Source organism: Macaca thibetana, chromosome 2, assembly GCF_024542745.1.
Source record: "Macaca thibetana thibetana isolate TM-01 chromosome 2, ASM2454274v1, whole genome shotgun sequence".
NCBI lineage: Eukaryota > Metazoa > Chordata > Mammalia > Primates > Cercopithecidae > Macaca > Macaca thibetana.
In genome coordinates, this window is record NC_065579.1 from 116,563,696 (window position 1) to 116,588,416 (window position 24,721).

Sequence of the window (24,721 nt, forward strand, 5' to 3'; positions counted from 1 at the left end):
TAGCGCATTGCAGCCTGCAATTCCCAGCCTCAAGCAACCCTCTCACCTCAGCCTCCCAAGAAGCTGTGACTACAGGCATGCACCCCCACGCCCAGCTGATTTTTGTATTTTTTGTACAGGCAGGGTCTCATTGTGCCAGCTACTCTTGAACTCCTGGGTTCAAGCGATCTTCCACCTCAGCCTCCCAAAGTGTTGGAACTATAGGTATCAGTCACCACACCTGGCCCAAAGAATCCCTTTTGATAATAGAAATAGGATTTGGGCACCCTGATTTTTTTCTTTCACTTTCAATAAAAGTTAGATTGGCAGTCTTGTAAGTGATGTTTCTTAATAATATTAATAATAATGATAGCAGCTAACCTTAATTGAGGACTTAACTGTGTACTAAGCAATTTACATATATTTTAATACTTCTAACAACTTTATAAGGTAAGTATTATTATGTGTTTTACAGTTGTGGATACTTGAGTTACAGAAAACTTAAACAGTTTGTCCCTGATTACCCATCTGGTAAATGTTGAACTTAGGCAGTTTGACTTGCAAGTCGCACATTTAGTGACTTGGTGACTTTGCCAAACTTGATCACTAGTATGTCGGAAGATGCCAAGAATTAAATCCCTAATATTTATGAAGCTCTTACGATATGCTAGGAACTGGTTAAGCACTGTACTTGGATTAAATATTTTGTCAGCACTTAATGTTGACAAAAATCCTTTTGGGTAAATATTGTTATGATGATCACCATTTTATTGAGGAAAAATGGTGGCTCAGGTTAAGCAGCTTATTCAGGTCACAGAGTGGGTAGGTGATGAAGTTAGTATTCATACCCAGGCAGTCTGGCTCCGGGACATAACAGTATCACTGTGACCCTATGCTTCTTCCTAGAATGCTGAAGGCCTTTCCAGCAGGGCACTGCACAAAGACTGGGACTCTCTCATGGGAGGCACAAACTCAGAGTGTGGTACAGCCCTCAAATGAAGTGTTTTCCTGGTTAGTTGGCAGGACAGAAACCACAGCCAGATGAGCCTGTTGGCAGTGTTTCCAGCATGCAACCCAAGTCCTGCTGGGTTTAGCAACCCTGGCATCGGGCACTTCCTACCGTTCGTGCTCTTATCACCTCCACCTGCTTTGGACCAAATCGCTTTTCTAATTGATGGTTTTTGTTTTGTTTTGTTTTGTTTTTTCCTCCCCTCTCTGGTTCTCCGTTCAGCTTGAGGCTTTTTATTCCATCTTCACCACGGAGCAGCAAGACCATGTCAAGTCGGTGGAGTATCTGAGAAATAACTTCCGACCACAGCAGCGTCTGCATGACAGGGTGGTGTCCAAGTCCGCCGTCCGTGATGCCTGGAACCACGACGTGACAGACTTCTTAGAAAACCCACTGGGGACAGAAGCCTCTAAAGGTATATTTGGATTAAGTGCCTTACCCAGAGGAAGATTCCTTATCAAAAATTACTTTAAATTAAAAGGAATTCAAAGCCAGGCAGGAATTGGGACTTGGTGTTAAGTGCATATGTTTCTCTGCTAAAGGGAGCTTGTCTAGCTGAAAAATAGGAGCAGGTGTGGGAATAACTTCTGTTAAATAGGTATGATAGAAATTGCCCTTTTGACCAATAATAGATAATTCTGTCTGCATTTCTGCCTGGTAGCTTCAAAACTTATAGCAATGTCTAGAGAAAGCTTTTTGAAAGTGTCTTACTTTTTACGTGTTTCCCTGTTGATCAGGAGTTTATCTCTGAGCTCAGATATCAGTGAAACGGGAGAGTTCCCTGACCTCTCCCCCCGCCTTTGAAGGACATGCCCCCCGCCACCTTTGAAGGACTTGCAGCAGGAACGTGGCTCATCTGTTCGGTCACCATTTGCTTCTCAGACACCTTATGGGAGGGGGAACACACAGACGGGCAGGTACAGGAGCCAGGGCAAGTTCTTGGGGCTCTGGCACTAGGGTTGTTGTCTGTGACTCCTGAAGCCCAAGTGGGCATGTGTTACAGTGGGCTCTTGCAGCCTTGCTGTCTGTGGACAGCTTAAGTGTTAACCAGCTCAATGACCTCTTGGTACCCAGGTCCTTGTCCAGCGTCCAGGAAGAATCAGGTCACACATGGACTTGAAGAATGAATGTGGGGGGTTTATTGAGTGGTGGAGGTGGCTCTCAGCAGGATGTATCAGGAGCTAGAAGGGGTATTGAGTGAGAAGATGATGGAGTTTGGCCATTCAGTGGCCAATCTCCTCTCTGATTGTCCCTTGACATTCAGATGCCCCTTCTCTTCTCCCTACCATGCCATTCTGCTGTTCTTCTCTCTTCTGTTCATTCCCCTTGTCTGCTTCTGGAGCCTGGGGTCTGGGGTTTATATGGGTACAGGATAGCGGGGTATGGTGGGCCAAAAGGCAACTTTTGGTCATGAAGACAGGAATGTCTGTTTTCACTTAGGGCCAAGGGTCTCCAGGCTTGAGTGTGGGACCTTTGCTGGGGAACTGCCCTCTTCTGGCCAGTATTTCTCTGTCTCCTGTCCATATCATCAGGACCTTTGAATTGCTCCCAACACCCCAGTATATAGCAGTCTTACTACCATCCACCCCAGGCAAGAACTCCCACGCCAGCCTCACCCCCTACTGGAAATCACTTGCTAATTTTTTTAACCTTTATTCAACAGTTTAACCCCCATATCTGATATGCATAAGTTTATCATTTTCAGGCATCTCAGTCTTTTCCATCTCTACGTACTCATGTGAAATGAATATGAATTTCTCTCCCAGGAAATTAGAATGTCTGATTCTACCCTCACACCTCTCCTCTCAGGTGTAACACATAATTGTGTGACAGAGCTCCGGAAATGCTGGGAGCAAGGCTGATCAAAGCCCTATTACTTGGAATGGAGGAAGGAAAAAGAAGGAATTTTGTTTTGGTGCGAAAAGGGATATTTCCCAACCCAGTGCTCTCCTTCTTCAAAATTATGAGCTTGGGCAATAAAGGGAGAGCTTGTGTCGTTTGTCAACACTGGAAGTAGACTGGGCTATTGTTAGTGTGGTACGTTATGTAGAAAGGTTTTCTTTCAAGAGTGCCCCCACCCCTCACAAAAGGGAACAGTTTATTGGCATATGGACTTTGTAGGAACAGGGGGAGTGGGATTCTATTCCACAGGTAACTGCAGTGGCATGCACTTTCATGATAATAATGAGCCCATTTTCTAGGCTCACGTTTCTGAAAAGGAGCTAAAAGAAGAGGAGAGGGAGTTTAAGAATGTGAGCATTTCCTTCCTGTCTGTGTGATTTTGTTTGAGGTTAGTGAGGAGAAGTGAGTCAGACCAGGTTCCCTGAGAAAGGCTTGAGATTCAAGTAATTTGGGGACAATAGATTGTCGAGGGCATCATTCTCTGGGAACAATGGGAGAATTAAGACGCTCACAAACCTGTGAAATATCTTAGGTTGGGCTACCATGGAAAACCTCACATGAACTAATTTTTTTTTTTTAACCTAGCTAAAAAAATAAAATAAAATAACCCAACTAGAAAGCTTTCTCCCAAGAGAACTTGACTGAGAAAAGCAGGTCTCCTGGGGATTTTGTGAGAGTTATATGCAGAGGACATGGATTGTGGGGGTGAGGAATTCATATCACAAGTGAGTGCACGATCTGGTAGCTCAGAACTGCTGAGATGGTGACAGATAAGCTCTTTCCTGAAAAATGGGCCGAGCATATGATATATCAGCTGTACAGAGAAAATGCATGGCCTTTATTATCCAAGAAAGCTAGGGAAGATAATGGTTTCCATTGTGTTAAATTGTCGAAGTGGGCAGAATCTTCCACTGAACAGGCCTTCTCTGAATTTGACCACAACGACAGAACCGTCCTTAAATATGGCAGATTCATTCGTCATTCTACTAGGTTTATTTGAATTATCATAGTGCTCATCGCTGACTCTTTAAGACATGGGAGTATTAAAATGTTTTCTGATATTTTTAGAGCCAAAGAGAGAGCGGGATCTAGGTGCAGTCCTATTTGTGTGTTTAACATATTATTGGAGAGCTACATATACAGAAAAGTGCAGTACCTGTAACATGTGCACAGCTTGATGAATTTCCACAACCTGAGCACACCTGAGTAACAAGCACCCAGATCAAGAAACTCCCATCTAGGATCTCATGACTCCCCACTCATTCCCCTTCCTAATCACTCTCTGTTCCCAAGGGTAACCTCTTCCAGAAATTCACTTTGCCTGTTTAATAAATTTCATAAAGATGGAATCATTCAGTATGTCCTCTTTGGTGTCCTGCTTCTGTTGTTCTGCAGTGATTTTAAGCGTCCTCTCTGTTGATGCCTGTACTTGTAGTTTGTTCTTCTGTATTGCTAAATCCCATTGTGTGATTATACCTGAATATGTTTATCCATTTCAGTATACATGAATATGTAGATTATTTTCAAGTCGGGGTGATTACGAAAATTCTTGAACCTGCCTTTTAATGAATATGTGGACATATCTCTATTGGGCATACACCCAGGAGTAAAATGGCAGCATCCTAGAGTACACATATTTTCAGGTTTGGTTAGAGACTGCCAAATGGCTCCCCAAAGTGATTGTATGTACCACTTTACACTTCTGCCAGCAGTTGAGGAAATTTTCCTATTTTTACAGCATTTTTTAAAGGCGTAATTTACATACCATAATATACAGCTATGGTAAATGTATAATTTGATAATTTTAGTAAATTTATACTTGCACAGCCATCACTGCAGTCCAGTTTTAGAACATTTTCATCACCACAGAAAGTTCCTTCCTGCCCATTTGCAGTCAATTATTTCTCCTGCCCTCAACCCCAGGCAACCTCAGGTCTGGTTTTGTCTTTCACTTGGTGTTAATGATTTTAACATTTATCCATGTTTGGCATGTATCAGTAGGTCATTTTTTTGTTATTGCTGAATAGTGTCCCTATTTTTTTAAATAACAGTTTTATTGAGATTTAATTCACATACCATGAAATTCATTCTTTAAAGTGTACACATCAGTAGTTTTTACTGTAGTCACAAGTCATGCAACCATTTCTACCATTTATTTCTGGAACATTTTCATCACCCCAAAAAGAAACTCCATCTGTAGCAACCACTCCCATTCTCCTTCTCTTCTTCTGCTCTGTATCTCCCTCCCTCCAGGGCTAGGCAACCACTAACATACCTTTTGTCTCTATGAATTTGTCTATTCTGGACATTTTATGTAAATGGATCATATATGACTTTTTTCACCTAGCATAGTACTTTCAAGGTTCATCTGTATTGGGGGGTTATGTATCAGAATTTAATTCTATGTTATAGCCAAGTAATAGCACATAATATGTGGAGGTGCCATATTTTGTTTATCCATTTATCAATTAATGGACATTGAGTTTCTTCCCCCTGTTGGCTGTTATGAATAATGCTTTTGTGAACATCCGTATCCAAGTTCTTGTGTAAATATACATTTTCAAGTCTTTTAGATGTAAACCTAGGAATAGCATTGTTGGGTCATATGGTAACTTTCTGTTTACAGTTTTGAGGAACTATCAAACTATTTTCCAAAGTGGTGGCATCAGTTTACATTCCCATCAACAGTGTATGAGCGTTTCAATTTCTCCATGCCCTCACCAACACTTGTTATTGTGCATCTCTTTTATTTTCACCAACCTAGTGAATATGAGGTTGTATCTCTTTATAGTTCTGATTTCCATCTCCCTAATGACTGATGATCTCCTTGTTTGTTTTTAAATGCACATGTCATGGAACCAGAGCCCACATGACCAAATGTTCCTCCTTTTTTTTCCCTAACAAGACTCAGGTAACTCAGCGGCACTATAGGCCAAAAGATGGCCTACACATCATCAGACAGCCTGGAAGACTTAGATTATTGACCTTAGAGATGTAAGCAGGAAAGAGCCAAAGAACGGAACAAGTCCTTTTCCTTCCTCTACTCTTCTGTGAAAAAAAGTTTTAAAAAGAGAAGGAGTGGTATTCTGTAATCTTCAGGTAATTCAAAAGCAGCAAAGCCTACCTGATTGATATTCTCTATCTGATAATTATTGGAAGCTTTCAATGCCCAGGAAAGCTATGATGTTTTATGCATTTATCAGGCTATTGTCACAGAAGAAGGGAAAATAAATTAATTACATAAGGCAGGAGTCATTTACCTTTTTTGGTTAAGAGCCAGATAGTAAATGTTTTTGGCTTTGTGGGCCATATGGTCTCTGTTGAATCCTGGGTATTTGTGGGACATTGGTTCCAGGACCCCTACGGACACCAATATCCTTGGATGCTCAAGTCCCTTATATAAAATGGTGTTATATTTGCATATAACCTAAACACATCCTCCAGTATACTTTAAAATATTTCTAGAGTACTTATAATATTAATGCAATGTAAATGCCATTTAAATAGTTGTTATACTCTACTGGTTTTTATTTGTACTGTTTTTTATTGTTATATTGCTGTTTTGTATTGTTTTTTTTTTTTTCCTTCCAAATATTTTTGATCTGTGGTTGGTTGAACCCATGCATGCAGAAACCGTGGATGGAAGTGCCTACTGTACTCAATTCTACCAGTATAGCAGGAAGGCACCTGCAGATGATATGTAAATGAGTGTAGAAAATGTCGCAGTAAACCTTTATTTACAAAAAAAGATGGCAGACCAGAGTTGGCCTTGGGACTGTAGTTTACTAACCCCCACTTTAGGGAGTAGCTTAAACTGAGTTGGAGAAACCTAAACTGGTTAATCATAGACTTGTTGTAAGATACATATTTTCTGTCTTCAAGATACTGTGAATGTGTTGGATCTGTGTTTCCATTCCACTGAAAGACCCTAGGACCAACCAGAGATTCATTAACTTGGTAACCGCCCACTTACCAATTCACTTTAACACCCAGTCACCTTTCACATCAGAGGGGTAACCAGAGCCTCAATTGACTGAATATAGCTCCCCTCCTCCCCTGTTTCGCTGGCTATGATTTTGAACTTGAGGCAGCCAGTGGTGGGGGCCTGTGTTCATGCACTCATTTTGTCAGGATGATTGGACATCCTGGAATAGAGAATACAGAATCCAGCCTTTCAGTGCCAAGCACAAGAGGCAGGGCCCCTTAAGAAAGGAATGGGGGAAAAGTCATCTTAATATTGTATTGTTGCTGAAGAAAGACTTCTATATGGATGTCGTCCATAAAAAATAATAAAGCTTTCGTTCCAGTAAATGGAAACAATGTTTAGGCTCAGTGGATTGTTCAAGGGACATCCGATTTGCCACTCTGCCCTTTGTCAGTAAATAACTTGGACAGACTTTAGGATTTAATGGGCTGTCATTTCAGTTATTCTGCAACACATCCTGGGCACATGGGAGAGCGTTCAGTGATTAAGTGCTGAATACTGTCTATTGTGAAGACTTTTGGAACAGTGAACAGAGAAAAATAACTTTCCTTCCAACAACATGAAACATATGGTTTATTAATTTAACCAAACCTGTTCAAACCACAGTGGAGTCAAAACCACTTGATCTGATAATTTGATTTGATGGCTTAATTAAAATGACACTGTATAATGTAATAAAAGCAAAGGAAATGGAGAGGACACCGGACTGCGTGCATACCCTCTGGGCTCCTAAGCCAGTGTCGTGGTTTTTTGGTGAATGTTTTTTTGCCTGTGCTGATGGAGGGATCTCTTTTTTAGCTATGTTTTCAATGCAAACATTGCTTCCTGTTTTGGTTAAAAGCAGTTTTAAAGGACATATACCACTGTGCAAGGAAGCCTGAGTAACTAGCCTATTTAAAATCAGTACATTGAGAAAGAGGGTCACATTTTCTATCCAAATTAGCAAACAAAGAAGTAAATCCATGATTGCTTTAAAAAAGAGTTTGACATTGAAATCATGGTTTTCTGCTATTTTGGGAGAAAATATTAATGTTGTTCTATTTTCAGTTTAATCATTTCTACTCACCAGATTAATGAGCTTGAATTACTTATCTTATTAAAAGAAGCTCTGATATGAACACTTAATGCCTTTGCAGGCAGCTGCCCTCCCAGAAACTCTTCCAGAAAGTTATCTTGTTACAGCCAGAAGCTTTTAGCATAGGAAAGTGTTAAGAAAAACACAGTTTTCATGCAGCCCCTGTGGAGAGTTTTCAACCCCCTTCTTTAAAAAATAATTTTCAATTGTCATTCTTTTTTAACCTTGAGTGTTTAAGAAAGAAGACAAAAAAAAGCAGGTCTGTTTCAAGACCCTTGGAACATCCTAGACTCTCATATTTTGAAGGTCCTGCCATGTTATATCCAACGTTTTTAAATGCTCAGACATTTCATAATTACTCTTAAGTTTATGTAAATATATGAGTTGGTGTTAAGTTGCGTTTGATTGGTTGACATAATGTTGATATTTTATAGACTTTTAATGTAGCATTAAATATTTTGTTTCAATTGTTATAGCCAGTAAATGTCTTTTCATATGTCAGACATTTTTGTCCAGCTTTGAAAAGCTTCTTGACTCTAAGAGTGGTGCCTGAAACACCTGTGGTTAGAAAGGCTAGCAAGAGAGCCGGGTGCTGTGGCACACGCCAGTAGTCCCAGCTTCTTGGGAGGTAGAGGCAAGCGGATCGCTTGAGCCCAGGAGTTTGAGGCCAGCCTGGGCAACATAGTAAGCCTACATCTCTTAAAAATAAAAGAAAAAGGAAGTCTGGGAAGAGGCTTTTGTGCGCCAGATGCTGTGCTATCGTTTTCTATTCATAGTTGTTTTATTTAATCCTCAAAACAACCGCTGCCAGGATTCGCTTTTCATCCATTAAATATTTATTGACCATCTACTATAAACAAGTTCTAGGCACTAGAAGTAAAGTTGAACAAGGGATGGTCCCTCATCGTGGAGTGTACATTCTAGAAGGGAGAAATAAATAAACACGTCCACTGATGATAGGCTTCAATGTTGTCCCAAAGGGAATCAAATCAAGTCGTGTGCTAAGAGTGGTGGAGTGTGGTGAGGTCGTGGGGAGGAGCCCGTCTTGGGATAAGGCAGGTGAGGACAGGGAGCCAGCCCTGTAGAGATCTGGAGAAGCAGGTCATTTGCAAGGACCTTGAAGCATGGGGTCCAACCCAGAGCAAGGTAAACAAAGGGGAAGCAAGATCAGAGAGAAGAGGCTGGAGAAGTATGCAAGAGCAACTCTGACAAAGACTTCTTTTGGTAGAGTTAAGATTGTTAGGAGTTAAGATCTTACAGCAATGGGAAGCCTCTGCAGGGTTTTAAACAGGACTCTGGAATAATCACAACAGTCTATAAACTTATCACTCTGGCTGTTGTGTGAAGAATGCTTGCAGAGGACTTGCATTGGAGTCTGCAGGACCTGCAAGAGACTGATAGAAATATCGCAGGTTGGGGTGAGGATGATCATAGTAAAGGTATAACTGATCATTAGGGATGGACTTTGGAGGAGAACTTTGGGGATTTACTAACACTTTGGATAGAGGGATGGGTAGGGTGAGCAAAGAGAGAAATGGAGTAGTATTGTTTCTCTTTAACAAGTGAGGGGTCTAACGTTCAGAGAGGGTAAGTGAATCATTCAAAGCCTCTCCGCCAGGAAGTGGTAGACCTCAGATGTGAACCAAGATCCTCTTATGTCCACACACAGTGTTCTTTCCATCGTCCAAGGGACCGCCATCTTCCATAAGAACCTGCAAGTGGTGCCTCTGTGTTCTCGATGTCGTCAGGTGACTTGAACAACACAGCTTATTACTCCTTCCTTGAATGAAGGAGCTTTAAAACGAAACATACTTGTGGGAATCGGGTGCTCTTACTTTCCTGAAAGTAATCACTGGGCTCAGTCTTTATCTGCTTGGCTTTTATCTATTTTGTCAGGTTATCTTGGGTGCTCAGCGCATAGGTTACTGGTCACAGGGTTAGTCCTGAGAGTCCTGCACCCGCTTGATCTGCACCGTGGGGCCATATAGGCAAAAGATCTTGTGCATCCTTGGATCAGAAGGGCCTAACACGGTACCTGGCACATAGTAGGTGCACGGTCATTGCTAAGTGAATGAATGAATAAATAATAAGACAGGATAAGGCAGTGTTAGAATACAGACTTGGGATTCAAGCAAACCTAGACTCAAATCCTAGAAACCATTCACTCCTTTGTGACCTTGTTCAAGTTAATATCTAAGCTTCTATTTCCTTGCCTCTAAAATAGAGATAATAAGGCAGAGTCCAGTGGCTCACGCCTGTAATCCCAACACTTTGGGAGGCCAAGGTGGGAGGATCACTTGAGACCAGCAGTTCCTGACCAGCTTGGGCAACAGTGAGACCCCACCTCTACCAAGAAAAAAAAAAAATTTTTTTTTAAATTTTTTTTTTAGCTGGGCTTGGTAGCACACACCTGTAGTCCCTAAGCTACTCAAGAGGCTAAGGCAGAAAGATCACTTGAGCCCAGGGGGTTTGAGGCTGTAGTGAGCCATGATCATGCCCGCTGCACTCCAGCCTGGGTGACACAGTGAGACCCTGTCTCAAAAAATAATAGTAATAAAATATAATAATCACACACTTTCTTCCTCAGCCAGTGGCCTTTTAAATGAGACTGATAGTGCGGGATCTTGGACATGGAAATTACTCTGCAAATAATTGTATCTTCTTATCTGTAGGTCAGCAGTAGCTTCTTTGTATGCCCAGGACAACCTGTTATATGTGACATGATCATTGGAGAATTTTGGAATAAGGGTGCCATGCCCTCTTCCTGTTAGACATGTGAAGCCAGGCTATTTGAATTTGTTGAAACCTTTCTAATGAAATGTATAATCCTTAAGGTGGTCCACACACCAAGTCCTGTCCCGCTCCCCAGCCCCATCTTGTACTTTCCTTCCCTTGGCATCCTACACTTCAGTCCAGCAGCCATTCTGTTCCCTCTACCTGGAAGGCCCTTGTCCCACCTCAGTACCTAACTGAACCCTCCTCAGCACCTAACTGACCCCTCCTCAGCCTTCATAACACAGCTCAAGGGTCCCTTCCCCAAGGAAGTTTCCTGACTGCCTTGCCCCAGCCACTTGTTTTAGGGCACCAGTACCTTTCCTTATAGTACTTACCACAGTTGGATTTTTACATCTGATTATGTGATATGTGATTTTTTTCCCTAATATCCAGCTCTCTCACTACCCCATAAGCTCCATGAGGGTTGAGACTGTTTTCCTTTTCTCTGTTTTTATTATGGTCACTATTGACTCCTTAGTAAATACTGGATTGGATATGTTGTTGGGTGGGTGGATGGGTGGATGGATGGAAATGTGGATCCATGGATGAATAGGAGGATGGATGGATGCATGGATCCATGGATGGATGGGAAGATGGAGGGATGGATGGATGGATCCATGGATGGAGGGATGCATGGATGGATTAAGCTAACGTATACATACCAGGTGGCCAGGAATAAAAAATTCTTACCAAAAGAGTTGGCACAATTGGGACATGTATGATGTAGCCCAGGCTGGGTGCTCCTATTGGGGAGCATTGCCAGGCATCTGAAGCAGGATGTCCTGCCAGTGCTACTTCCTGAAATCAGAGAGGCTCCTGGGATTGGGGAAGCCACCTTTTTACTCTGACCAAAAGCCGCCTTGGATGGAAGCATACCTTTCAACAAAACATGGAGCGAGGGCTTTTCTGTCTGCCTCAAGGAACAGCCTAAAAGCGGAGAATGGAGCCACTTAAAGTGTCAGGCACTGGTGTCAGGATGTTCTCAGGCAGAATCGGCTGTTATGGCTTGGGAGCGGTTGAGCTGATATTGGTAGCAGACTCCAGGGGCCATCTAGCATTTTCACACTTTATAAATATTACCTAATTACTTAATCCTCTCCATCTCTAGGCAGGTAGACAGAATTTGATCTTCAACTTAGCAACCCTCCTCTGTCTTCTGCTTTTCTTTGCTCACTAGAAAAATCTTCTCTGACATGGGGTTTACTTGTGTGGGCACCATGGTGCTTCCGAACAGCAATCTGGAAATTAATAAAGGCCAACAGCTTCCTTACTCCCAGAGCAGCACACTTCCCCTTTTTCACTAACTAGCATTTACAGCCTATGAAACATGAGGCTGTGAGACATTGGTGTGCCTCTCGTTGGAGCCATAGGAGGTATCTAGCTGGGAGGCAGACTATTTATCTTCCCCATTCATCCCACTCATTATTCCTCAAACAAACACGGGTTGGTTGAAGCTGTTTTTCCTCAGGTATCTGTCCAGGAATATGGACAGAATCCTTGCTTTCCTAGGGCATAAAAAACAGTCTCATCTTCCTGCCCCTGAAGCCTGAAAATCAAAGAACAACTGTTAAGACCCAGAAGCGGGAGCCCCGCGTGGTGTCCTCTTGAGTCAGGCTTTTCTTATTCCTTCTCAGCACAGCCAGTGGTCGTTACGGTTGCTGGCTTCACTCCTGGGCAGCTCTCTTGACTGGTTTTGCGATTCCTAAGCACTGGCTTGGACCGAAATGAGTATCTTGGCTGTCACATTTCAAATCTCTGCCTGTGCTGAGAAGGCACTGCCTATATGTCTGAGACTAAATGCTGTCAGGTATTATCAAGTGCACAGAGCTATGCAATTCTTTCCTTCCAGGCTGGCACCAGGAAAGGCTTGCCAGAAGAGAAGAGCCTTCTCGGTGAGGAGTGTGCTGACTCTTTAAAACTTGGTTTTCAGCCACCAGCTGCGAAGCCCAAGCTCTTCAGAGCATATGGACCCATTTGCCAGGGGCAGCCAAGAGACTCAGGTGGCTCAGTCCCTGCCATGTGCTGAATCGATGATTCCACTGGGGCCCACTCTCGGGCAGTGCCTGCCCATAGCCTGGTCTCTCCATGCAACTGACAGGCTCCCTGGTTCCTTCTTGGGTCCCTTTGACCAAGTCTTGGCCTGAGGGCAGTACCCAGGTGTGGGAGACCCTGAAACCATACCAGATAGGGCCATCCTTACCAAATGACCAGTTGGTTCAGATACCACATCTGGGGATTGAAATGAGGTTAGAATCCAAACATTGGAGTTCATCCTACCACTCCACCCACACTCAGCCAGAACAGAGAGCAAGTAAGAGTAGCAAGTGGCCAGGAAGTAGCGGAGATCCAGAGTTAACAGGTGAATGCCGTGCATGAGCCAGGACACTACTTTTAAGCATAGTAGGTACCAAGCCGAACAGATTACCTGTTTCCAAGAGAAATTATTTTAAGGCTCAGATGGAAAACAAATGAGGGCATCTTAACCATTTGCATAATAATCTAGAATCAATTATTTCCATAAAATCCCAGCTAACGCCATCTGTATGGGTCACTGGTTGATTTCCTGACATGGCTGTTGGAATCACTAATAAAAACGGCTCATGGGATCTTAGATCTTGGATGGTGTTTGGATACCAGTCTTGAGTTGCTAAGGGCACTTTTAGAGCTCTATTTTAGGTGACCCAGCCATTCATAGTAAAGGGAACTACAAGATTATCTCAGCAGTGGGAAACAGGAGAAAAACATCGTTATAAAGGAAGGACACTGGGCATTTACCATGCTAGCTCCACAGCCGGGTCTGTGGTTCAGACCCTCAGTTGGAGCCCTTCACTAGGGCTAGGGCAAGACGTGGGGAGAAGGTGGAAGGTCAGAAGCACCATGTGGGAAGGATGCTGTGCTTAGTTAAAATGGGATAGGTCCACTTTGCTCTCTTAGTAGGAAATCACAGCATCATGAAGTTGAAAGGGAGGGAAGGACCCCAGGGTACATGGGATCCAGCCTTCACCCAGCGTCCAAGATGCACGCAGCTGTTATCAAGTGAGGCTGGGAAGATGCATCATCCTGAACTTTGTCACCTCCCTTAGCGCTGAGCTGAACAATGCTTTTCCTGCACAGGACATGGACACCTCCCTTGGCCTTTAGCTCTCAGAGGAAGAGGGATATCATATAGAAAAAAGAATCCAAGGAGGTACGAGAGGTCAGTGAGAACATAATGTAGGAAGTCGAAACCAATGCCTGAACTGGAGAATTGAATTTCTGCCTCTGCTTTCCCAGATACTGCCTGTTTCTGTTTTCTGAGCATGTAGCTCTGTTACATGCACAGCAGAGACAGCCAACAGGATAAGAACAAGTTTTCAAATTTGCTTTCTTCCATGGTAATTGCAACACAGAGCATCTAATACTCATTTGCTTGCTGAGAAACTGAATTGTAATTCAGGATTTGTTCATGGAAAGGGAGATGTCATTGTATTATAGTGTAGAAGAAAAGTCCGCAGGTAACAGGTGGCATCAGTGGAGACACCATGGATTTAAAACTTGAAAGCAATTGTCCTAGCACTTAGGAGAATCTGGGGACAACTCTGCACCATCAGAAGAAGGTGGCGGGCTAGCCAGCAAATTCTGACCTTGGCAGCCAGATCCACCCTGGGATGAACCCCAGCTCCAGTGCTTCCTAGCTTTGAGACTAAGTCTTGGGCCACTGTCCTCCTCATTCCCTGCTCACCAGCCACACTAGTTTCCTTCCCAGTTTTCTCATCACAGGGCCTTTGTACACACTGGTTTTTTTTTCTCTCTGACATACCCAAGCCTCCTTTTTTCCTCTTTCCTCTATAAACACCTACTCATTGTTCAGATTTCAGTTCAAACTATGCTAAGTTCTCTGAGCAACTCCCCAAGTTTAGGTCAGGGTTCCTTATTAAACCTTTATACAGAACTACTATAACGTTTTCCTTAAAAAGCATGTAATTATATATTTCTTAGTGCTGGATGGGTTTAACCACTTTGGTGCCATGGACTCCTTTAGCTTATCTTCTCATATTGATGGTTTTAGATGCTTAAAATATAATAGATTACAGAGGAAGCCAATTATCCTCAGATATTTTCGAAGTATCTTTAAAATTGTACTAATTTATCTGCTTCTTGATGAGGGCATTAAATTACAAGATCCAGCCACAGATCTAAAAATCATTATGATGTTGAAATAATGATGAACATGAAGGAAATTTTGAAATACAACTGAGTCCTGAACACCGTGGAGATTGGGGTGTCCCCACAATCAAATATCCAGTATAAATTTCAACTCTCCGAAAAGTTAATACTAAAGCCTTACCAGTAACATACACAGTCGAGTAACACATATTTTGTATGTAATATGTATTATATGCTATATTCTCACAATAAAGTAAGCTAGAGGAAAGAAAATGTTATTAAGAATATTATAAGGAAGAGAAAATGTGTTTACCGTTCATTAAGTGCGAGTGGATCATCACAAAGGTCTTCATCCTTGTCATCTTCATGTTGAGTAGACTGAGGAGGAGAAAGAAGAGGAGGAGTTGGTTGCCCTGTCTCAGGGGTGGAAATTCACTTATAAATTGACCCATGCGGTTCAAACCTGTGTTGTTCAAGGGTCACCTGTATTGGTAATCACTGTAATCTGACAGGAATAGCTTTGTGATTTCTTTTGGTGATTATCACACAAGTCTTGTAACACTACTGTAGTTTGTTGCCAACATTTAAAATGTAAGGAAATGCTACATTTTAGTTAGAGATTAGTGAAAATAAAAGTGGACTTTTTTGCTACCTAAGTTCACAGACTTCGGTGAATTCTATCCAGATCTCCTAAGGACACTCAAGTTAAAACGGGAAGGAAGTTTTTTTACCTGCTGGGACAGCTTTCCCCTTTTAAGCTCTTGGAGTAATGCTCCTGACATCTTTATTAGCATCTTGAAGATAGGAAAACAGTTATGGGACGGGTATGGGGCAAGTACATACATGACTGCTCCATGATGTCCCCTGCCAACTCTGGTTCAGATTCAGGCAGATTGGGTTTCAGTTGTCCATTCTCTTCTCACTCTGGTTCCTTGGCCCAGCCCAGTAACTTAGTGTCTCTGAAGCCCGGTGTCCTCATCTTTCATGGGGAGAATGGAGCCCAGCTCTTGGATTCAGTTACGCATTGTGTGCGGGGGATGATCCCAGATGAATGCACAGAGCCAGGCCCAGGGCATGGGCGTGGCAGCCGCAGCTCTAGCTAGAAACGATGCAGACAGAAATGCACATTACATTGGAGCTGGGGTCCTGCTTTGACTCCGTCCTTCCCAGTTCCTTCCTCCATGTGGTTTGCCCGTCTTGAGCTCTTGGGCAGGGATGGGGGAGGCAACACCCCAGGCACCAAGATTCCAGGTTTGACGTCCTATGAGGGCTGCCGAGGAGGATTCTGTGTTTACCTAGACCTCTTTGATACAGCCCTTCAAAAACAGAATCACTCCCTGGGGCCATTTCTCTGGAAATTTCCCCTAAAGGATTCCATATTTGAAGGTGGTAAAGAAATGACAGGCATTGAAGCAGTCTAAGGCAAGGCTTGGGCTCTGTTCCTCCTGACTGGTTCCCTCCTGCTTTTAAGAGGAGACACCTCCTGATCTTTCTCCCCGCCAGGGCCAGGCAGTCCCCGAGGAAGAGGCATCTCCCCCACGGTCCTCTGCTGGCTTAAGCCAAGCTGTTCCCTCTGACACCGCCTCTGTGTGGCATATGATGTCGCAACACCTCCCACCCAGGAAGCGGCAGTTTCGTCTGTGTTAACAGGCACTGTGAAATAGTGAATCTGCACCGAATTGCTTTGTTTGAGTAGTGCTGTCTCTTTGACTCCTGATCAATATTTGGCTAGTTGCCTCGGGTGTGAAACTCCGAGGGGGCAGGTGCTGGGAGAAGGCCCCTGGAGGAACCTTTAACTCCAGATAGTTTAAGGCACTTGGAAATGACGCTGACTTTCAGACAGAGCATATCACATTAGGTTATCTAAAGGCCCAAATGAAGAGGATGGAGTGGGGGAGGAGAGCCTACTATTTACTTGTGGAACCACTGAGAAAATATCCTTGATATTGATTTAGAATCAGAGGACCTTGGGTGCTCTGCTAGAAGCCTCTTGATTACTAAACGAAGCCTGGGATCATAATTAAAGGTGGTTCAGAGTGAAGGCAGAAATTCTCAGAGCTGGTGACGAGCAGCACCTAGATGCCTGTGAGAAACAATCAGACCCCAGTGGGAACATAATCAGACCCCTGAGAGGGGAAAGGCTGGTGTCAGGAGGCCTCACAGGGGATATTTGTTTAGAGATCCGGGTGTGGCACCTCCCGCATGATTAAAAGGCTTCAATTTGGTACAAAAGGACATATCAAGAGGTCTGTCAGACTCCCTTTGTTAGGTGCAGTTTACAAGGACCATTGAGAAGAGATAGAAAAGTACAAGTATTGGGCATCTGTGGTGTGCCCTCGAGAGTGCTCCTGGTGTTCGTTTCAGACCAGTAGAAAACTCACCTCGCCTTGCGGGCCAGAGAGCTGCCGGGGAAGTGGGCTGGGCAGAGGCAATGGGGAGTGTTGGGGACTATGGCAAAAAAAAATTGAGTACACACCCCCATCTAAAGGAAATTATTGCTTTCCTGCTCTGGCTCACCACTGCCATGTATGGATGCAGGCCTAATTTTAAAGCCCATATTTATATGTAAAATATACCATTTTTTTAACACTGTGTGGGACATACAGTGTGTCCATATACTCACCATTAGGCCTGAGGCCCACGACTTTGGGTTTACCCACAGCGTTCCCTCGTAATCCTCACCGCAACCTTGTGAGGAAGAGAATTGCTAGACCCTAGTCACCCATTTTACAGATGAGGGCACAGGATTTGTACGGGTCTGGCTCCAAAGCCCACACTTTCTGTTATACCAGCTCTTCCAGACTGATCTATAAAATTCTCTTTTGCTGTGTGTGCCTGTTTCCTATTTGGACTTTGGAGGGAGGTGTTGTTTGAAAGAAGGGTTTCCATCACTTAAAGAGCACGCAGAACTTTGGAAGCACAAGGCACAGTGGTGTCCGCCTGCTCGCTTGCCTGAGTTCTTTGACGGGTGTCTGGTTCTATTGTTGCTCCAGCCGCCAAGCATCAGTGGTTTTTGTTCCCTCTGTAGACTGAATGCTTTTCTTATTAGCAGAAGGCATGAGTTAAAGACCAGAGGCAAGATCCTCAACAAATTTGAGGCTTCTGGCAGTGACCTCAGGAATGAATTGTGTGGCACTGATTTTGTACATGGAATCCTCTTCACTGGAGGACACTCAAAACAGCGTCCCTCATTCCATCAGAGAAATGCGAGCCCCTGCCAAGGGTACCAATGATAACGAGCTTGGTCCCTGCCCGGGAGATGCTTGCAGCTCAGTCAGAGGAATACAGAGGCGGGCAGGTGGTGAGGGCATAGGGTGATGGGCACCGTGAGGAGGGAAGCAGTGAGAGTACAGGAGGACACGGGTGGCCCATCGGCCTCAGAGGGGAAGCAGGGTGTTGAAGCTGGAATTTTTTCTTTTCCCTTTTTAAATTTTTGTTGAGATAGGGTCTTACTCGGTCACCCAGGCTGGAAGCACAGTGGCATGATCAAAGCTCACGGCAACCTCCGCTTCCTGGGTTAAGGTGATCTTCCAACCTTAGCCTCCTGAGTAGCTGGGACTATAGGTGTGCGCCACCAGACCTGGCTAATTTTTCTACTTTTTGTAGAGCCGGGGTTTCGCCATGTTATCCAGGTTGCTCTCGAACTCCTGGCCTCAAGCGATGCACCCACCGTGGCCTCCCAAAATGTTAGGATTACAGGAGTGAGCCACCACGCCCAGCCTTGAAGCCGGATCTTTAAGGGGACTGGGGTGGGGGCTGGCCAGAGAGCCATGAGGTTGACGATGTGGAAGGGGATCATGTCACACAGGACCTAAGGACCAGGGGAAAGACTAAGGATGTTATTCCATGTACAACCAACTTTTTGTTCATTCAGCAAATATTGATTGAGAGCCCTCTACGTGCCAGGCACTGTCTTAGACGCAAGGTAATTAACCAGACAAGACAGAAAAGGCGCCAGCCTTGTGGAGCTTCCATCTAGTGGGGGAGATAGATAATTACAGATCGTCGACGAAGTCAATAATACAACTCCACGTACTAGTAAGTGCTGGGAAGAATCTAAGCTCTGTGAAGGAGCAGGCCTGTCAGCCTGTGCTGAGGGACAGAATTCAGTGCCAGGAATACAGTGCAGCTGATAATTGTGTTTCACAAAAGGGCTTGGCCTCTCCTTACCGTCTCAGTCCAGGATCAGCACTGATCCACAGGCCTAAACTTACTCCCCACCACCTTTTGTGTAGCCATGAGCTAAGAATGGTTTCTAATAGTTGGAAAAAAATCAAAAGAATATTTTGCAACACACGAAAATTCTATGAAGTTGAACTTGTGTCCATAGATAAAGTTTTGTTGGAGCACAGCCACACTCATTCATGTTTACATATTACCTGTGCTGCTTTGTGCTTCAAAGGCAGAATCGGTAGTGGCTACGAGAGACCATGTGGCCTGCAAAGCCGAAAATATTTACTCTCTGGCCCTTTACAGAAAAAAGTTTGCCATCCTCTATTCTAGGCCCTTCTAGTACTCTGCAAATGCCTCCTCCAAATTTGGCCCAGTATACCTAGAAAAAGCCACTACCCAGGATGGCGAGTAGAGAGCAGAAGAGACACCTCTCATCAGACTGCTGTTCCTATAGCTCCTCAGCCTGCAAAGCCCTGGCCTCATGCTCCTCCTCTGATGTGTGATCAGGGACAAGCATGGATCTTTGGAGGCCGTTAAGGTACAGAATTCCCTTCCTGGTGGATGATCCCGTTAGAGTGAGGCCAGATCTACCTCCTTTGAGAGTTTAACTCAGTATTTTTTTAATACATTGAGACAGTGAGATTCTGTACCATCATTCAAGACAATGACACTAAGCTCTACTTATTGATGAGGAAATATATCCATGAGTTGTTGAGTAAAACACAACAACAAAAAATTCTAGGGCCAGGCATGGTGGCTCATGTCTGTAATTCGAGTACTTTGGGAGGCCAAAGGGGGAGGATCACTTGAGCCCAGAAGTTCACGACCAGCATGGGCAACATAGTGAGACCCTGTCTCTATTTTAAAAATTTAAAATTAGCCAAGTGTGGTGGTACGAACCTGTAGTCCTAGCTACTTAGGAGGCTGAGGTGGGAGGATCACTTGAGCTCATGAGGTTGAAGCTGCAGTGAGCCATGATCCAGCCACTGCACTCCAGCCTGGGTGACAGAGTGAGACACCACCTCAAAACCAAACATTCCATTCTAGTGCCATCCACATCCTATTCTATTTCCATCAAATTGTGCGTGTGTACTTTCACATGTATATAAAGCGATAACTGCATGTTGGAGTCCCAGAATGTTCACAGTCGTTTTCTTTGGGCACTGAGATTTGGGGTGAATTTTTTTCTGTTAACTTTCTTTTTACTTTTTTGTACTACTTGGGTTCCTTTTTAAAAAATATTAACATGAATCATCTTAATGCACACAGAAAAACCCATCTATTTTATTTCAAAAAATAAGAAGAATGGTTGCATCTGTATGTGGGTGACAGAATTATTTATGGGGGTATGATGTAACTGCCAGAGAGGGATGCTTCCCTGTACAGCATTCATTGCTATTTGGAGCAGGGGAATGAATGGTTGCAGAATAAGGAAGATAAATAAGAACATGGTGGGAGGTGAGAAAAGATAGAGAAGTTAGGAAATCTGACATGGTCATCATTATGGGATATAGAAGTTTCCCAGTATGTACATCTCGGTTCGTTATTAGTATTTGGAACACTGGGGGTGTAGCTATTTCCTGATCTTTCCCCCGCCTCCTCCATGTTCTGTCTTGAAAAACTATGAAGCCGCTTAGAAGCTGGAGTATTTAAAAACAGTAGGTTGGCGCCACCTAGTGCCCACGTTCTGTCACTCCGCCCTCACATCTCCGTGGAAGCCTCCCTTTAGATTCTTTGTTTGATGTCCCTGCTCTGGTGGCATTTGCGCAACAGACAGCCTGATGCCTCCCAGGGGTTCTGCGGGGCAGTGGGAATGCCTCACTAATTTATTCCTTCCCTCCTTCCTTCCTTCCTGTATCTGTCGCACAAAGCGAACCTCACCTCTGGCAGTTGAAGAACAAAAGGTGGCGTCCCTGTCAAAACCAATCTACTTTTCTCCACCAGCCAGGTCCTCAAAGCTGAGCCGTGCGTCTCTGGCAGGAAAGCCATCTTGTTCCCCAGGGCTACCTTGGGATTGGGGCTCTTGGGTAGAAAATACGGGAGTCTGGCTCCTGGTGGGCTACAGGGCATGTGTGTGGGTGGTCTTTGGAAGATGCCAGCGGGTCAGAACCAAGCTGCGGTCCCCTGGCCTGTCTCTGCCAGCACGCCCACCTACTTCTTACCTGGTTCCTGCACCCAAACCAGAAGGTCCTCCTCACTGCCTCTCCCTCTCCCCTGCCCTCCTTACCCGTCACATCACCAGGCCTCTGCATTTTACCTCCTAACTGTAAGCTCTAGAACCGGCCATTCCTCCCTGGTCTTCCAGCAATTGGCCATTGCAGCCCCTCCCTCACAGGCCCCCTCCTCCACACTTGGCTTCTCTGGGGCCTTTTCCACTCAGCCGAAGCTCAGGGGATCTTTGTGAAGCATCAACCTGATTGCGTCATTCTGGGGCTCAGTTCTTTCCAGGGGCGTCCAAGGACTCGTGGGAGAAAGGCCAGAGCTCGAATCTGGCTCCAAGGCTTCTCCCTACAGCTGCACCTGTGCCCTGCCTGCCTGTCTTCTCTGTGCCTTGCTCCAGCCCCTCAGACCTTCGTGCCAGGTCCCTTTACAGCTCCCACCCCCTTCATCTCCATAAGCTCTCAGCTCTCAGTTACGTGAACCTTCCACAAGGGCATCTTCCCTGGGTGCCAAAGCCTGAGCCACCTCTTCCTCTTCCTCCTCTCCCTCCATCTTTTCCTGGAGTGCAGTATTGGCTCTGCGCGTGGGAGTTTTTGGTGAGCCTCCATCTCTTACAGTGCAGCTTCTCAGCTGAAGGTGATTGGCCCCCGCAAGCAACCTTTGGCGATACCTGGAGACATTTTTGGTTGTCACAAGTTGAGGACGGGGAGCAGGGCTACTGGCATCTAGCAGGTGGAGGCCAGGGATACTGCTACACAGGGTACAGGACAGCCATCACGAGCAAGGCATTGTCTGGCTCAAGAGGTCATGGGTGCTGAGGGTGAGAACGCCTGCCCTGGACCATCAGCTCCATCGAGGCAGGGAACACGGCCACAGGGGCCTGGACACCTCTGAGAAAGCACACGTTTCCAGCTGACTAGATCAGACCTGTTGAGCATTTGTATAACTCATTTAGACCTGTCAAGGTCTCAACACTTTCATAGGTTTGTCTGTAAACAGATTTGGATCCACCGTGTCCCTTAAACCTCTCAGCCCCAAGGAATAAGATGAATTAGCCTGACTTTTCCTTACACCCCACGTCAGGATAATTACACGGGGTTCTGCTGTTCCAGAGAAAGTCATCCTTGTGTTATGTGACTTTGCTTTAAAATTACTTAAAGTCTCATTATAAATTTATTTATTTACACTCGGACCTGTTTACAATAAGATTTTGTCTACAGTTTTAGTTAGCACACTCCACCAGTCCAACGGCCTGGCTCCTTCAAAACGGCCTTCATGAAAAAAAGGCTGATGACCATGAGGCTGAAGGGGACACAGTGATTAAGGATCTTTTGGAGACAGCTGGGGAAATTTGAATATGGACTATATATGAGATAATAGTATTGAATTCATGTTTAGTTTCTTTGATATGAAACTGGTATTATGGTTACCTAGGAAAGTGTCCTCAATCTTGGGAGATGCAAGACAGAGTATCTAGGGTACAAGCATCAGAATGTTGCAGTGTTTACTGACCTAGCAGAAAAACAGCTCTGTGTGTGTGTGCGCATGTGCATCTGTGTCCCGTGCACGTGTGTGTGTGCATCTGTATTCCATGCACGTGTGTGCGTGCATCTGTGTCCCGTGCACGTGTGTGCGTGCATCTGTATTCCGTGCACATGTGTGCGTGCATCTGTGTCCCGTGCACGTGTGTGCGTGCATCTGTGTCCCGTGCACGTGTGTGCGTGCATCTGTGTCCCGTGCATGTGTGTGTGTGCATCTGTGTCCCATGCATATGCGTGTGTGCGTGCATCTGTGTCCCGTGCATGTGTGTGTGTGCATCTGTATTCCGTGCACGTGTGTGTGTGCATCTGTGTCCCATGCATATGCGTGTGTGTGTGTGTACAATGTTCTCCCCCTCTTTCTACACACACAGTGTTAAGAGGACCCAGGAGAAGGGAGCATGGGTGCTTCCTGTATTACTCTTTCAACTTTTTGAGGCTGCAGTCCTTAGGGGCACGGATTGAATGGCACATTGTTCTGAAAGCTCCCTGAGCTGAGCCCTGTGTATCTTTAGTTTGCAGCTCTCCACCCATCCACATGAAGGTGCAGCCTCTGAACCAGACGGCACTGCAGGTGTCCTGGAGCCAGCCGGAGACCATCTACCACCCACCCATCATGAACTACATGATCTCCTACAGCTGGACCAAGAATGAGGACGAGAAGGAGAAGACGTTCACAAAGGACAGCGACAAAGACTTGGTATGAAGCCCCTGCTCTGATTCGGGGTACATGCTGCAGAGAGAGACTCCTGCTGCATCTCTCTGCCAGGCACTGCACAGTGTGCCAGCTCTGTGTCATCTGCCCTTACACTGTCTGGTGAACATGGGCACTGCCTTTGCTGCGCTGCTCGAGAGTGCCAGGGAGGACAGCAGACGGAGCCTGCCTGGGTGCCATCCCGACCTCACACTTAACAGCTACGCAACCCGGAGAGCCGGTTCATTTCTTTAGATTGGGTCCTTTAGAACTTGACTGCTTTTCCTTTCATTGTTAACGAACAGCCTCAATTAGGCCCTTTTCATCTGATGGGATTATCAATGGGATTATCATAAATACTAAATGAGCTATACAAGTATTCAACAGGTCCTATATAACTATCTCAATATTAGCTATTATTTATTACAGTCATTCTCCTCTTCCTCTTCCCCTACTAAAGCTACTGCTGCTCACATCACCACCACCACTGTCCACAGTTGCTGCCCTTTGTCACAGTTGTTCTGCCTTACACATTTGCAGTACCTGCCAAACCCCTGCAGCTGTGTAATATTCTCTCTCTTTTCTCAGATACTCAAATACTATACTATCCGACCTCACTTTGAGCTACACGTGCCGAATTCAACATCTCCTCTTAAAATTTACCTAAATGTTTAGTGTCCAACACACAAGGCCCTTCAGAACAGATGTTTGCAGAAGCCGTCTCCTTCCCTAGGAAAGCAAACTCTCCACAACTACTGTCTTTAAGTCTTTGCCTAAAAACTCAGAGTGACATATTTGGTTTGAAAGCCTTGTGTTTATTGTTAATCAAAGGAAGGCTGTGGAATAATGAAACCCGTAATTGTACATGCACATGAAAAATGCAATAGCACCCAGTGGGATTCTTAATGACTATTATCACTTTTTTCCTCCCTATACAGAGTCCTCCGGGCCCATTCAATCAGTTATAGAATAATACTTTTCATAGTTCTTTAGATGAAGATTCTTTTACTTCATTTCCATTTATATTTTCAATTTCCCCACTAGACATTGTTATCTGGGTCACGTTAGGGAATGATGAGCTTCGTGAAATCAGAGAGGAATCTATTGAAAGGTACCCAAGGTTATGATGTATTTTAACCTTTCTCTTGTCACAACTGGAAGTCCATAAGGGATTTTTCTCTTTCTGAAGTGGGGATGGCTTGCATTAATCAGCAGAAACCATCTAGGCGCTTATGCAGTTTCTTTTTCTAAGTGGAAAATAATTAAACATGCAAAGATGAATAGA

The 24,721-nt window shown here is 44.5% G+C and overlaps 1 protein-coding gene across 2 annotated transcripts in view; it reads left to right on the forward strand.

The window, feature by feature from the left end:
* The window catches only part of PTPRG (protein tyrosine phosphatase receptor type G), a 745,156-nt gene that overhangs the window by 614,979 nt on the left and 105,456 nt on the right, over positions 1-24,721 (forward strand). For both annotated transcript variants that reach the window (XM_050781197.1, XM_050781198.1), the window contains exons 8-9: positions 1,211-1,403; positions 23,258-23,442. In XM_050781197.1, coding sequence (XP_050637154.1) covers positions 1,211-1,403; positions 23,258-23,442 — 378 coding nt within the window. The remainder of the gene's footprint in view (positions 1-1,210; positions 1,404-23,257; positions 23,443-24,721) is intronic.